Below are 17,073 nucleotides of genomic sequence, written 5' to 3' on the forward strand. Positions count from 1 at the left end.
AGCAATTGTGCTATCCACAATGCTACCGTGCTGCCCTTAAGAACAAATAAATCTACACTATTTCATTTTACCGTAATCCATGTACCTATCCAATAGCTGCTTGAAGGTCCCTAATGTTTCCGACTCAACTACTTCCACAGGCAGTGCATTCCATGCCCCCACTACTCTCTGGGTAAAGAACCTACCTCTGACATCCCCCCTATATCTTCCACCATTCACCTTAAATTTATGTCCCCTTGTAATGGTTTGTTCCACCCGGGGAAAAAGTCTCTGACTGTCTACTCTATCTATTCCCCTGATCATCTTATAAACCTCTATCAAGTCGCCCCTCATCCTTCTCCGTTCTAATGAGAAAAGGCCTTGCACCCTCAACCTTTCCTCATAAGACCTACTCTCCATTCCAGGCAACATCCTGGTAAATCTCCTTTGCACCTTTTCCAAAGCTTCCACATCCTTCCTAAAATGAGGCGACCAGAACTGTACACAGTACTCCAAATGTGGCCTTACCAAAGTTTTGTACAGCTGCATCATCACCTCACGGCTCTTAAATTCAATCCCTCTGTTAATGAACGCTAGCACGCCATAGGCCTTCTTTACAGCTCTATCTACTTGAGTGGCAACTTTCAAAGATGTATGAACATAGACCCCAAGATCTCTCTGCTCCTCCACATTGCCAAGAACTCTACCGTTAACCCTGTATTCCGCATTCATATTTGTCCTTCCAAAATGGACAACGTCACACTTTTCAGGGTTAAACTCCATCTGCCACTTTTCAGCCCAGCTCTGCATCCTATCTATGTCTCTTTGCAGCCGACAGCAGCCCTCCTCACTATCCACAACTCCACCAATCTTCGTATCATCTGCAAATTTACTGACCCACACTTCAACTCCCATCTCCAAGTCATTAATGAAAATCACAAACAGCAGAGGACCCAGAACTGATCCCTGCGGTACGCCACTGGTAACTGGGATCCAGGCTGAATATTTCCCATCTACGACCACTCTCTGACTTCTATCGGTTAGCCAGTTTGTGATCCAACTGGCCAAATTTCCCACTATCCCATGCCTCCTTACTTTCTGCAGAAGTCTACCATGGGGAACCTTAACAAATGCCTTACTAAAATCCATGTACACTACATCCACTGCTTTACCTTCATCCACATGCTTGGTCACCTCCTCAAAGAATTCAATAAGACTTTTCAGGCAAGACCTACCCCTCACAAATCCGTGCTGACTATCCCTAATCAAGCAGTGTCTTTCCAGATGCTCAGAAATCCTATCCTTCAGTACCCTTTCCATTACTTTGCCTACCACCGAAGTAAGACTAACTGGCCTGTAATTCCCAGGGTTATCCCTAGTCCCTTTTTTGAACAGGGGCACGACATTCGCCACTCTCCAATCCCCTGGTACCACCCCTGTTGACAGTGAGGACGAAAAGATCATTGCCAATGGCTCTGCAATTTCATCTCTTGCTTCCCATAGAGTCCTTGGATATATCCCTTCAGGCCTGGGGGACTTGTCTATCCTCAAGTTTTTCAAAATGCCCAACACATCTTCCTTCCTAACAAGTATTTCCTCGAGCTTACCAATCTGTTTCACACTGTCCTCTCCAACAATATGGCCCCTCTCATTTGTAAATACAGAAGAAAAGTACTCGTTCAAGACCTCTCCTATCTCTTCAGACTCCATACACAATCTCCCGCTACTGTCCTTGATCGGACCTACCCTCGCTCTAGTCATTCTCATATTTCTCACATATGTGTAAAAGGCCGTGGGGTTTTCCTTGATCCTACCCGCCAAAGATTGTTCATGCCCTCTCTTAGCTCTCCTAATCCCTTTCTTCAGTTCCCTCCTGGCTATCTTGTATCCCTCCAACTCCCTGTCTGAACCTTGTTTCCTCAGCCTTACATAAGTCTCCTTTTTCCTCTTAACAAGACATTCAACCTCTCTTGTCAACCATGGTTCCCTCACTCGGCCATCTCTTCCCTGCCTGACAGTGACATACATATCAAGGACACGTAGTACCTGTTCCTTGAACAAGTTCCACATTTCTCTTGTGTCCTTCCCTGACAGCCTATGTTCCCAACTTATGCACTTCAATTCTTGTCTGACAACATCGTATTTCCCCTTCCCCCAATTGTAAACCTTGCCCTGTTGCACGCACCTATCCCTCTCCATTACTAAAGTGAAAGTCACAGAATTGTGGTCACTATCTCCAAAATGCTCCCCCACTAACAAATCTATCACCTGCCCTGGTTCATTACCAAGTACTAAATCCAATATTGCCCCTCCTCTGGTCGGAAAATCTACATACTGTGTTAGAAAAGCTTCCTGGACACACTGCACAAACACCACCCCATCCAAACTATTTGATCTAAAGAGTTTCCACTCAATGTTTGGGAAGTTAAAGTCACCCATGACTACTACCCTGTGACTTCTGCACCTTTCCAAAATCTGTTTCCCAATCTGTTCCTCCACATCTCTGCTACTATTGGGGGGCCTATAGAAAACTCCTAACAAGGTGACTGCTCCTTTCCTATTTCTGACTTCAACCCATACTGCCTCAGTAGGCTGATACTCCTCGAACCGCCTTTCTGCAGCTGTTATACTATCTCTAATTAACAATGCCACCCCCCCACCTCTTTTACCACCCTCCCTAATCTTATTGTTTGTGCCAATATCCCGGTCTCCGGCCTTGAAATTGGCAGTCAGGCATCTACCAGGTACAAGTGGGATCACCATTAGTCCATGTAAATTGAGGTCCTACAATGATGTTATTTTTACTTCGAGGTTGCATTTTCAATTCTAACAGATAGTCTCCCCAATGGGTTTGCTTTGCCCATTGGTAAAGAAAACATTTTTTATGACCTCAGGACATTTCAGAGCGCTTTGCAGTGAATGCAAGAGCGAGCGAGAGAGGGGACGAATGCGCGGGCTAGAGAGACAAAAGAGACAGAGCAAGTGCGATGAAAGAGAGAGAGTGAGAGCGACGAAAGAGAGGGCAAGGGAGACAAAAGAGAGAGTGAGAGCGACGAAAGAGAGGGTGAAACAAAAGAGAGAGAGAGCCAAAAGAGAATGAGACAAAAGAGACAGAGCGAGACCAAAGAGCAAGAGAGCGAGACCAAAGAGTGAGAGAGCGAGACCAAAGAGCGAGGGAGAGAGAGACGAAAAGGAGAGCTATGAAAAAGAGAGAGACAAAAATGAGAGAGAGAGAGAGACACGAGGGTGGGCGAGAGACCCGAGGGAGGGAGAGAGACACGAGGGAGGGGGAGACACAAGGGAGGGAGAGACATGAAGGAGGGAGAGAGACGAGGGAGGGAGAGAGACACGAGGGAGAGAGACACGAGGGAGGGAGACACGAGGGAGGGAGAGAGAGAGACAAGGGAGAGAGAGAGAGAGAGATGAGGGAGGGAGAGAGAGAGAGAGACGAGGGAGGGAGAGGAAGATGAGGGAGAGATGAGGAAGGGAGGGAGACGAGGGAGAGACAGATATCAAGGAGGGAGAGAGAGAGGAGGAGGGGGAGAGACAAGGGAGGTAGAAAGAGAGACAAGTTAGGGAAAAAGAGACAAGGGAGGGCGAGAGACACAAGGAAGGGAGACAGAGAGATGAGGGGGAGAGAGAGAGATGAGGGAGGAGAGAGAGAGAGGTGAGGGAGGGAGAGAGAGATGAAGGAGGAAGAGAGAGAGACAAGGGAGAGAGAAAGAGACGAGGGAGGGAGAGAGAGATGAGGGAGGGAGAGAGAGACAAAGGAGGAAGAGAGAGACAAGGGAGAGAGAGAGAGAGACGAGGGAGGGAGAGAGAGAGAGATGAGGGAGGGAGAGAGAGAGAGAGACGAGGGTGGGAGAGAGAGAGAGAGAGACGAGGGAGGGAGATACGAGGGAGAGAGAGACAAGGAACAATGGCAAGGAACAGAGAGACAAGGAAGAGAGAAAGGGACGAGAGAGAGAGAAAAAGGGACAAGAGAAAGGGACAAGGACGAGAGAGAGAGATTACAGAGGGAAAGATGAGGGAGAGGGATTAAAGATGATAAAGGGATTAGAGAGAAGGATTAGAATGAGAGATGGATGGAGACAGTCAGAAGGGATACTCCATATTCATTCAATTCTCGAGAAAACTAATTGAACTTTGAAGCAAGCATATCACTCACCCACCCTTGGGTGATAGTTTGAAAAGTCAATTGCTAATTCCTTACCCGTGAGAAAAAGCTTTTCATTGCTAACACCTGTGAGACGCAATGAAAAAAATCGGCAACATCTTTTAATTTTATTTTGATTAAATTAAAAAAAACAAATGAAGTGAATATAAAACAAACACAGGTTATTAGAGGCAACCAGGTAGGAAAGCAAATGGTTTGCCAAATTTTCCCTACAACCCTATCTCAAGTACAGCCTACAGACATTGGGATCTCCTTTCTTTGCCACAGCAGAACAAGCCTCAGAAATGAAAAATATAGAGAACAATAGAGGACCCAGAGAGAAGTCAAAAGAGTTTGGAACCGAGGCAGGTTAAAGAGAAAGGAACGGAAGAAAGGAGATAAGAGACAAGAGGAGCAACATGCAGAACATCAGGTAAGAGAGCAAGCATATTCTTTGAGACCGCACACAATTCCAGAGGGATACAACTTGCGCTATTAAGTAAATACCAACATCCTGAGTTCAAATCACCTGGCAAAAGGCCAGTTTCGCCCCAAACATTTTCTTTGATCAGAGAAGCTTGGATGATAGTCTCCAAAAAGAGCCTTACTAAACATGGAATCTATTGGCTCAAACAGCAGCTGAACAAATAAAAATGATCAGGGTATCATGAGCTCACTCGAAATTTGATGTTGCAATTTATTTAAATGTTTTCGTCCCTTTGTAAATATTCTCCCCTCCCTTGGGGGCATTGACTCCTGGTTGGGTGCCAGACATCCTCCAGAATGGAGGAACTGGATAGCAATCAGGCCTTGGAATTGTGGCTGAATTTTCCTCTCTTTGACACAGTCAGACTTGTACTTATATGGAAAGAACCACTGGACATCTCGAGGCACTTTACATCCAATCGAGTACTTTTGAAAATGTCGTCACTGCTGTCATGCAAGAAATGTGGAAGGCAATTTGCGCACATTTGCTCCCACAGAGCAATATGACAATGACTTGATATTCTATTTTATCTTTGATGTTGGTAAACATGTCCGAGGGCAATGGGGATAACTCTCCTGCTCTTCTTAGAAATAATGCCATCTGATATTTTTCATCCACCTGTGAGGGCAGATGAAGCCTCTCCTTAAAGCAGGATTAATTCTAATCTCACTGCAGTCCCCATCTGACACAGGGTAATGTGGAGATTCCATTTGGGAGAAAACGGCAGTGCAGTTGGTCTTTCTGCTATCAATAACCTCAATAATTATAATCTTTATTTGTGTCACAAGTAGGCTTACATTATCACTGCAATGAAGTTAATGTGAAAAGCCCCTAGACACCACACTACGGCACCTGTTTGGTACACTGAGGGAGAATTCAGAATGTCCAATTCACCTAACAAGCACGTTTTTCGGGGCTTGTGGGAGGAAACCGGAGCACCCGGAGGAAACCCACGCAGACACGGGGAGAACGTGCAGACTCTGCACAGACAGTGACCCAAGCCAGGAATCGAACCCGGGTCCCTGGTACTGTGAAGCAACAGAGCTAACCACTGTGCTACGATGCCACCCTCCTGCCTTGTAATGTACGTGAGTCCATGTTTGCTTCCTTTATATGGTTTAACTTGCATTTTTTCAGGTTTGTTCATACAGAAGATGCAGTTCAAATGTTTAAAAAAAATTCCCAGCTCTTAATCTTGAAAACGCCAGCTCCCCTCAACCAAGAAAGCCCAACTAGAATTAAAACTGCTGAAGTGTACAATAAGTGACAACCTGCAGAAGCAGTGAGAATCTCCCTGGAGGGACCTCTTTCTCCTGGGGAAATCAAGGGCAAGGCAAAAAAGTGAGGTTTTTGGAGCCTAAGCAACCAGAAACAATGGTTTCAAATTCAATCCAGAACAAATTGAAAGGACATATAGATGCACACATCTATTTGCGCATGCGTTCCTCTGGCGAGGGAAAGACACTGAAGACAAACCTATCGATCTCTTCCACCTGTTGATATGGGAAGTCCACAAACCAACGTGCTAACTGAAGTGTAGCCACACATAGACTGTGTGTGGAGGAGACGACATTGTGGAACCTTTACTGATTGACGAATAAACTGAATGGTCTAACTTACTGCATTGTCTGATGGCAACATTGTGCATCGGCAGCCCCGCCCTCTGTGGCAATTGTCGTGGGTGCAGTGGAAACTTTGATCGACCAGCAAAAGATCCATTGATCTTGGGTGGGAATTTCTGGTCCCGCGGTGGATGGGCCGGAAAACCCCACCTCAGGAATGGGAACGGGAATGCATTACCGTATGTGCATTTTGGAAAGTCCATGTGATCCCAAGTAATTGGAATTGGGCTGAAAAGCCACGCTGAGAAAAATAATACATCTGAATCATCCCAATCAACTCTTGGGTTATGTTCCGAGCTGATTTTAGTTACACTGTGCAGTTAGAAATGAAGACAGAAAAAGTAGTCTTGAGAATTTAACTCGTCCGTCTGTGTACAACGGTAAATTTTATTTTTGGAGTTAGTTTACCTTTTTTCTCTATCTTCTTCATGTCTCTCAGTTTCTCCACATTGAAAGGATCATTTAACCACAGCTGCATGCGGACAAATGGTTCTCTTCCCTTCAGGCTAAGCTTGTGCCAGGGTTTAGGGCGGGAAAGTAAATCTGACACAGAGCCTTGGGTCAGTCCTAAAATGCTCTCTCCAAACAGTCTTTGGCCTTTAGGAAAAAGACACAGGAAAATTAAAGGGCAACGAATTATAATATTATCTGTTATACTGTCATTCTCAAAAAGGCATAACGCATACTAAAAACACTTTGGATATATAGTTTTAAGAATATTTGATTTCCAATAACATTGCTCATGCCAAGTTGGAAGCTACACTGTTTAATTTGGGTAAGAGCTTTATGTCACATAATACAAGTCTTGTGGTTCACTGGATTAAAGATATTAAGGGATGTGGGGATAATGCGGGAAAATGACATCGGGGTAAAGATCAGCCATGATCTAAATGAATAGAGGAGCAGGCTTGAGGGGCCGAATGACCTCTTCCTGCTCCTTTATTACTAATTTTTAAATTCCAATTAAGGAGCAATTTAGTGTGGCCAATCCACCTACCCTGCACATCTTTGGGTTGTGGGAGTGAGACCCAAACACACAAGGGGAGAATGTGCAAACTCCACGTGGACTGTGACCCATGGCCCTGGATCGAACACGGGTCCTCTGTGCTGTGAGGCAGCAGTGCTAACCACTGCGCCACTGTGCCTCCCTCTTTGTTCCTAATTACTGGGGCATCAGGTCATTTAGCGAGCATTTTCTGTTGTTCGGGGCAGGTGACCCTGACCATCAGGAAAGGCTGGTTTACCTTCTGTTTATTTTATATGTGCATATATACATACATAAAATAGAATAGAAACTTTTTTGTAGAATGAAAAATGTTTGAAAAATGCCACAAAATATATTCTTTATCAGCAAATCTCGCATGGCGTTGCTCACTACAATGTTTTATAATATGAGGGGCATTATTAGAAAAGTGTGATGGGGAGAATATTACAACAGGTCTGTGCAAGAGTTGCCCTACAACCCTGTTCATGGCGAGGCCGAGGTTACGTTGTTACCAGGACGATGTTTACTGTGTGGCAGTGAGGGTGCATTTACATCTCCACTGAAAAGTGGCAAGAGATCCCCTCCAAGAAACTGTAGTATCTGCTTCTTATTGGCCCCATGGAAATAAATAAAACATCTTCCCCCTTAGCAGAGGGAGACGGACAAACAAAGAGCACAGCGCACAAGTAAAGCTCTGCATGCAATACTGAGGAACTCTTTAAATGCCCATCTGTTTATATAATGGGCTTTTATAGCAAGCATCAAGAAATAGATAATGTTGAGAAAAGATTGAACTAATTTGTATTTTCCCCTCTTGACCTAATAGCAATGGCACAATACTTAGTCTTGCTAAGCAGTTCTGATTTAATCATGTTTAATCTCAGGGTCTTTTATCTAACATTTCCCTTTGAATATAACATTATCATAAATAAATGCAGCTGCTGGAAACATTTAGATTGCAGCACAAAATACGAAGATTAAACATTGCTAAAATTCAAAGTGAAAAGTTTCATCTGGAACACGTAACATAAGACTTGGCAAGCATCCCCTGAATTGTGTTTTTTTCTTAACAGGCAAATTATCTCTGTAAAAACTTGGGAGCTCATAGCTTACCTTATTGTTTTTTTTTTTAAAACAGTATATTTATTAAAGTTTTACATTTTTCAAAACAATGCAACAAAAATAATACACCTCTGTGAGCAAGGGAAAACGGCTCAACGTGCATGAATACAGAGGGGAACAGGAGCAGAACAGCGACTAGTTTGCTACAATCATCAGGCATAGCTAGATGCTTCTATAAGCCCCACCAGAGACTAAGGGAGAAACAGGATGGAGCCATGAAAACATGGTAAAATGGTGCACACCCTCCCATGCAGTGTCTGTCCGCAACTATCGTGAGAGTTCAGGATAAATGTTCCGTGGCATATTGTTATGGGCCAGGGTTTAGAGAACCTCAAAGTGTATCATGGAGTTCACCTGACCCACAACTTTTAATAGATTGTGGTATGGGGAACACACGGCCCACTCTACAGGTGTGGTACAGCAGAAATGGAAAAGTATTTTTTAAAGTAAAACAATGTTTATTCTATGAACTCAAGTTAACCTTTTTAAAACATAGTGAACACCTTAGCAACAATTAATTCAAATACAATCCCCCCAAAATACAACACCATGTAATCCTTAAACTGTTCTTTTAACATCCAGAAGACTTTAAAAATCTTTAAACAGAAGCACATCAGGTTAAATTCACTACTAAGAGCAATTATTAGTTTTAAATCTCCAAAGGTTTAAATCGATTTACAGTCTTTAGAATACAGAGAGAGATTCATACACCTTCTGGCTGTGACTGCAGCTATCCAGCTCTGAAAACGAAACTAAAACACACCCTGCAGCAAACAGCCTAAAACAAAAGTAAAAAGCTGACAGACAGTCCAGCCCCACCCACTCTCTGACATCACTGCAATAATAAATACCCATTTCTTAAAGATACACTCACTACAGATATTTATATGTACGGCAGCACGGTAACATTGCGGATAGCACAATTGCTTCACAGCTCCAGGGTCCCAGGTTCGATTGCGGCTTGGGTCACTGTCTGTATTGAGTCTGCACATCCTCCCCGTGTGTGCGTGGGTTTCCTCCGGGTGCTCCGGTTTCCTCCCACAGTCCAAAGATGTGCAGGTTAGGTGGATTGGCCATGATAGATTGCCCTTAGTGTCCAAAATTGCCCTTAATGTTGGGTGGGGTTACTGGGTTATAGGGATAGGGTGGAGGTGTTGACATTGGATAGGGTGCTCTTTCCAAGAGCCGGCGCAGACTCGATGGGCAGAATGGCCTCCTTTTGCACTGTAAATTCTATGATATGCACACCCATTTCTTAAAGGTACTCTCACATGACACCTTCCCCCAAGAAAAAAAAACCCATCAACTTCAAGATGGTTTCATTTTTCACCTTTTCACCATCCTTTAAGAAATGCACACTCAATATACTTTTTCGTTTAAAAAAAACAACACACGCAAACAGGTATAATAATATAGTCCATTTTTGTTCTTCTTCCTCCAACTGAAATCCTTCTCGATTGACAGTCTCTTTGAACAAGGTCTCTGCACGATCCGTCCATTTCTCTACGTCTCGGCATTTTTCTTTAAAGTCAGATACTTTAGTTCAATCTGATCACAGAGTCCCTTGCAATTCTCCAACACATGAGCATTGGTTATCACAGCTTTCAGGCAGTCAAATGCATGTTGAAACTCCGCTGTCCATTGAAATTTTCGATGTTTCTTCAGCAAGTCCATCAGTGAAGCAATCAGGCTCAAAACTTTTGCACAAATGTTCGATCAAATCCACTCATGCCAAGAAATCGCATTATTCCCTTCGTCTTGAGGGTATCGGAAGCTCCTCAATAACTGTAGGTTTCACATCTCGTGGGACCATTCAACCCTGTCCGATTGTATGACCAAGGAAAGTGACTTGAGTTTTTTCAAATTCACTTTTGGCTAGGTTTATCACCAAACCCGCCTTCTGAAGTCGATTGAATAACTCCATCAGATGTTTCAAATGTTCTGTCCATGTCTGGCTGAAAATTACCAGATCGTCGATGTATACCGCACAATTGGGTAATCCTGAAACAACTTTGTTCGTTAACTGTTGAATTGTGGCTGGTGCGTTTTTCATGCCAAATAGCATGAAATTGGTGAATTGGTATATACCATCTGGAGTCACAAAAGCTGAAATCTCCTTCGCCCTTTCGGATAAAGGTACCTGCCAGTAACCTTTAAGTAAATACAGTATGGAAATAAAAGCAGATTGTCCCACTTTCTCAATGCAATCCTCCAAACATGGGATAGGATAAGAGTCCGTTCTTGTAACTGCATTAACCTTTCTATCGTCCACACACAACCGTTGGGTACAGTCTGGTTTTGGTACCGTCACTATGGGTGAGCTCCATTGGCTGCAACCCACTTCAATTATGCCATTATTAAGCATACTCTTAATCTCTTTGTTAACCTGTGCCAATTTTAAAGGGTTAAGTCTGTATGGATGTTGTTTGATTGGAACAGCATTTCCCACATCTACATCATGTATAGCCATTTTATTACTTCCCAATTTATCTCTACAAACTTGCCCACGTGATATCAATAACTCTTTCAGGTCAGTCCGTTTTTCCTCTGGAAGGTAACTCAACAATTTACCCCAATTTTTAAGAACATCCTCATTTTCCAATTTAATTGGAGGTATATCAAATTCACAGTCATCTGGATTTGGTTCGTCACTTTGAATTAGAATCATTAAAACCTCCTTTTTCACTCCTTCCCTTTCAAAATACCTTTTAAGCATATTCACATGACACACTCGGTGAGTCTCCCTTCTATCTGGTGTTTATACCACATAATTTACCTCACTTAATTTCCTTTCAATCTGATAAGGTCCACAAAACCTTGCTTTTAAAGGTTCACCTACCACTAGGTAACAACATTAAAACTTCATCTCCACTGGCAAAACTACGAACTTTGGATTTCTTGTCCGCTATCCGTTTCATCACACTTTGTGCAACTTTTAAATGTTGTCTAGCGAATTCACCTGCTCTAGTTAATCGTTTCCTAAAATTTGACACGTAATCCAATAATGTAATTTCTGATTTCTCACTCACCAATTTTTCCTTAATCAATTTAAGTGGTCCTCTTACCTCATGACCAAAAATTAGTTCAAAAGGACTAAATTTGGTTGACTCATTAGGTGCATCCCTATTTGCAAACAGTACGAATGGAATTCCTTTATCCCAATCCTCTGGATAATCTTGTATTTCTCATGTCCCCAGTTTCTATCCCTCACAGGCTAAAACTGATGTCAGAAACCAAGCTTTGATTTATGAACTAATTCATAATCATCTGCCATTTCTGCTGCTAATCTCGCAGTTTTAACCCTCTGCTCTTCCACATGAGTTCTCACTACATCAGGAATTGAATTTTTAAACTCCTCAAAAAGTATAATTTCTCTGAGAGCTTCATACGTTTGGTCTATTTTCAAAGCCCTTATCCACCTATCAAAATTACTCTGTTTGAGCCTTTCAAACTCCATGTATGTTTGACCAAATTCTTTCCTTAAATTTCTAAACCTTTGTCTGTAGGCTTCAGGCACTAGTTCATATGCATCTAAGATGGATTTTTTCACCTCCTCATATGTCCCAGATACCTCCTCCGGTAGTGATGCAAACACTTCACAAGCTCTACCTATCAGCTTTGTTTGAATCAGTAATACTCACATGTCCTATGGCCATTTCATTTGTTTAGCCACCTTCTCAAATGAAATTAAAAAGGCTTCCACCTCCTTCTCGTCAAACCTTGGCAATGCTTGGACATATTTAAATAGATCCCCAGCAAGCCTTCGACTTTGACACTCTTCTCACTGTCCTCATCACTATCATCCAACTGTACATTTCCCTTTATGTCTGCCAATTTTAACTGACTGTCATGTTTCGTGGCCATTTTCTGAAGTTCAAACTCTCTCTTTATCTTTTTCACTGATCTGTATCTCCCTTTCTCTTACTTTTTGTTCTGCTAGGGCTATTCTTTCTTTTCTCCTTTCTTCTCTCTTCTTTTGTTTTTCCTCGCTCTCTCTTTCTTTTCTCTCTCTTTCGTATTCAAACTGCTTTAATTCTTTCTCATGTTCAATTTGTTTAATTTTTAACTGAATGTTTGCCATTTCCAATGAGTCAAACTGTTTCTCAGGCAACTTTAAATGCTTAGCCACCGCCATAATTACCTTTTCGCATTTTGTCAGGTAATGTTAACTGCAATGTTTTTGCAAATCTAACAGTCTGCTTTTTGTCTTTGTCCGTAAGGTACTGCGTGTGACTATCTCCACCCCCAAAAACTTCAGAGCCTCTGAAAGAGCCATTGTCCACAACACACTCCCGACTTAAACTAAAGTACCACACCTGAAAAGCACCCACAATATGCTCACCCCTCACTGTCTTTAAGCTCACAAAGCCAATCTAATAGATAGACATTTATCCCGGAAGAGCTCCCATTTGTTATGGGCCAGGGTTTAGAGAACCCCAAAGTGTATCATGGACTTCACCTGACTCACAACTTTTAATAGATTGTGGTATGGGGAGCACACGGCCCACTCTACAGGTGTGGTGCAGCAGAAATGGAAAAGTATTTTTTAAAGCAAAACAATGTTTATTCTATGAACTCAAGTTAACCTTTTTAAAACACAGTGAACATCTTAGCAACCATTAATTAAAATACAACCCCCAAAGAATACAACACCATGTAATCCTTAAGCTGTCCTTTTAAGAACATAGAACATAGAATTGACAGTGCACCGACTCTTGGAAAGCGCACCCTACCCAAGGTCCACACCTCCACCCTATCCCCATAACCCAGTAACCCCACCCAACACTAAGGGCAATTTTGGACACTAAGGGCAATTTAGCATGGCCAATCCACCTAACCTACACATCTTTGGACTGTGGGAGGAAACCGGAGCACCCGGAGGAAACCCACGCACACACGGGGAGAACGTGCAGACTCCGCACAGACAGTGACCCAAGCTGGGAATCGAACCTGGGACCCTGGAGCTGTGAAGCAGTTGTGCTATCCACAATGCTACCGTGCTGCCCATCCAGAAGACTTAAAAACCTTACAACAGAAGCACATCAAGTTAAAGTCACTACTAAGAGCAACTATTAGTTTTAAATCTCCAAAGGATCGATTTACAGTCTTTAGAATACAGAGAGATTCATACACCTTCTGGCTGTGACTGCAGCTATCTAGCTCTGAAAACAAAACTTAAACACACCCTGCAGCAAACAGCCTAAAACAAAAGTAAAAAGCTGACAGACAGCCCAGCTCCACCCACTCTCTGACATCACTGCAGTAATAAACACCCATTTCATAAAGGTACTCTCACTACAGATATTTATATACACACCCATTTATAACCATCCATTTCTTAAAGGTACTCTCACATGACAATATATATCACCCTCAACTCTAGCAGTACCAAAGGCACCAATGCCACACCACAGCCTCCTCTCCTCATGCAGGAGACAATCACAGATTCTTTATACCCACCCTTACAGAAAAAAACAAGGACAATATGCGAACACCTGAGGTCTAAAGAGGGGTTACATATATACCGCACAATACAACTTAACCCCAATCTCAGGCCCAGAACAGAATCAACATCATCCCATTCATTTGGAGAGAGAACCAACATGTTCAGATTTTGATCAAGCCCTAAGGGCCTCCCAAGAAAGAAAGGAAGGAGAGCTAGAGCTACCAGAGGTAGACACAGGATAACAAAGGATCAGGTACCAACCATGGTTCAATATCTCCCTGGTGCAAGCCCATCACCCATTAATGAAGAAGAGAACAAGCTGTTCGTTCAAACAAATAAAAGGGCGGCAACAGAACATCAACCAAAGAACAGGACCCGGCTGAACCCCAGGCCCCCATGCACCGAAGAAGCAAAATACAGACTCTCAGGATGTCCCTTATAAGTTGAGAAGGGACATCCCAAGCTCCAGGGGGTGACAGGATACCAGCCACAGCACCGGACCAGGCCTGGCCCAGCACACCTTGACAGACAGGAATCACTACCCGCAGGACCTCCAGTACACCCCAGCCAGTCCTGCACCTCTCCAACCACATTCAGGGAAGTGCACCGCCCCATTTACACTAATAAAAATGGTGATAATTGTTACAGCCGGGGAAACCCCATCACTAAAGAGAGGAAGAATTGTCAAGACATCCAACAATTGGGCACTCTGAGGGAGCGGAGGGTGGGGGGTAATTCACTCCTCCCTGGCACAACCAGGGGAACCTCTCCTGAACTGCCAGACTGGACCAGGATTAGTAACAACACCCTGCTCAACCAGGTGAAGCGAAGCAGAAAAAGTCTCCCCAAGGGAAGAATGCCCGAGCTGTCCTAAAAATATTAACTGCCTCCCGGCACTGTCCGCCAGCGTAGGAAGGATACTCAGAAACACGACAGCATGGCCTCAACTGAGCCAAGCACTGCTTCCAGATGTAAAACCCAACCACAACAAGGAGGGCACTCAGGCTGCCATGCAAGACCACTAGGAGACGGGCATCCAGCTCTCCCAAGCTTACCTTATTTTGACAGTTTATACAGAAAACTGTTTCTAAAAAGGGTGGTCTCTCCTGTCAACTCAGTCGGTGCTTTTCCATCATACAGAGTGTTACAGAGGGGACAGAGGTTACAAACACCAATCCGAGACATGTTCTGTGTATGCCCAGACTTGCAGTCCACCATACACGTTTTGAGAAGCCACAGGTGCAGACCTTCAATAAAAGGTTACTAGATGCACGTTTAGTCAATTCCTTGTTCTTGTGGCTTATTTTGTCACAAAACGTGTTTGCAACAGTCAATGCTCGTTTCAATGGAGAACGTATTAAAAGGATCAAAAAATATTTTAAGCAATGTGCACGATTTATTAATTTTGTTTTATCGTAGCTGTAGTCTGACCTTCATTAATTCATTGCTTTTTCAACTCCACAACTGGCAATGTTATTCCTTGCTGATTGCTATGTTCCCTACTTGTGGATAAAAGACTGGAACTTAAACATGATTAAATCAGAGCTGCTCAGTAAGATTAAGTATTGTGCCACAGATATTTGGTCAAGAGGGAGAAATGCAGAATAGTTCAATCTTTTCTTTACATTATTGATTTTGTGATGTTTGCTTCAAAAGCCCACACTATAAACAGATGAACATTGAAGACTTTCTCTGTATTGCAGGCAGAACTGTATTTATGTGGCTATGGTTCTCCCAAGACAGAAAATTGGCCAAATAGATGCAACAATAGCACAAAGGTGTATGTATAAAAGGAGGGATTGTGGCAGTATCCACCTATATTAAAGGCTGATCAGAATTGATTTTATATTAAATCATATATTCACTTTATATTAAAAGCTGATCAGAGCTGATGCTATATTAAATCATGTATTTAACCCGATATTAAAAACTGATGACTGATGAGTCCATTATCAATGTAAACCATTATTTATCGCAATAATGTTTTTTAATATGTATTATCTTTGTAACAGTCCAGATGCAGTGAACTCATTAAGTCTTGTGGCCTTGCCTGGAAATAGGCCTTGCCACTAAGGGAGGTTATTGCTTGTCTAGTGGCCTTGTCACTAAGGGAGGCCACTGCTTGGCAAGAGACCCTGCCAAGAAAGGAGGCTGGTGTTTTTCTGGAAGATAGCTACCGGAGGTATCAACCTCGTATCTTTAGAAACAGGTGCCCTGTTAGGCCTCCCTGAAACTAAGGCCTTGCCAACCAAGAGAGAGATTGTTCTTTGTCTCGAAATAACTGTGGGGAGTTAACTTGTTTTTTCAGAAGCAGGGGCTATGCTAAAACTCCCCTCAAACTCCCTAGCTCTCCCTGAGTGTAAAAACAATATAAATACTCAAGCAAAAGCTGCGAAAGTTGGAGTTTTACTTGGAGAGCTGTTGAGGAGATTACTGGGTGTTTATTGGAGTAAACTAACATATCGTGATTCGTTGAGTTCTACTCCTGATTGAGTATGGGACTCCGAGACAACCAGTCATGTGAGTATGAAATGTTAATAGTTTAAGCAAATATGTAGTTAAAGAAGCTCAGAGGCTAACTCATCACGTATCCTGTATCTGTCAAACTGTATCATTTATGACAATACTTGTATTACCCTTTCTTCTTTAAATAAATTACGTATATATTTTACCATACAGATCCGTGTCTATTTTAATAAATAAGAGTGACATTTAACTAAGGCTCATCATATTCTCACCCTTTGAGGCTATCTGGAGGGTCACTTGCCCATGCCTAGCTCTTAAGAATTATAACTATTTAGTCGACGTTAAGGATAAGATAGTCATCTAAGTCACAGTCTCTCCTGTACACTGAAGGTAGTGAACGCAATGCACATTGTGTATACTATACTTAGATCTCCCATATAGCGAGTCTTACTTTAGATATTCACAAGACCTTGTCTGGTAGCTTACAACCTCGACTAATCAGGCAGATCTTAGATAAATACTCCTCAACTGTCACAGGATGTCAATGACGCGATATACATTATGTACTATAATGCTGTACATCATGACACATTCACTGTTAATAATGGGGTTATCAACTAAAGTGAGGGGACCAAAGTGTGACAGGGAGTACATTAGACTTATGGGAAGCACAAAAAAGGCCCTTCGCCCCATCATGTCTGTGTCAATCATCAAGCCCCTATCTATTCTAATCCTATTTTCTAACAATATTTTCAGCAAGTAATTTGATAAATAATGCTCAGTGTTATTACTGAATTAGATTCTTGTTAT

General features: G+C 42.7%; 1 protein-coding gene across 3 annotated transcripts in view; it reads right to left on the bottom strand.

The window, feature by feature from the left end:
• Positions 1–17,073, bottom strand: part of cux2b (cut-like homeobox 2b) — a 538,929-nt gene that overhangs the window by 22,716 nt on the left and 499,140 nt on the right. For all 3 annotated transcript variants that reach the window (XM_072494865.1, XM_072494832.1, XM_072494896.1), the window contains one exon: positions 6,653–6,841. In XM_072494865.1, the coding sequence (XP_072350966.1) occupies positions 6,653–6,841 (189 nt within the window). The remainder of the gene's footprint in view (positions 1–6,652; positions 6,842–17,073) is intronic.

This window comes from Scyliorhinus torazame, chromosome 1 (assembly GCF_047496885.1).
Source record: "Scyliorhinus torazame isolate Kashiwa2021f chromosome 1, sScyTor2.1, whole genome shotgun sequence".
NCBI classification, from domain to species: Eukaryota; Metazoa; Chordata; class Chondrichthyes; order Carcharhiniformes; family Scyliorhinidae; genus Scyliorhinus; species Scyliorhinus torazame.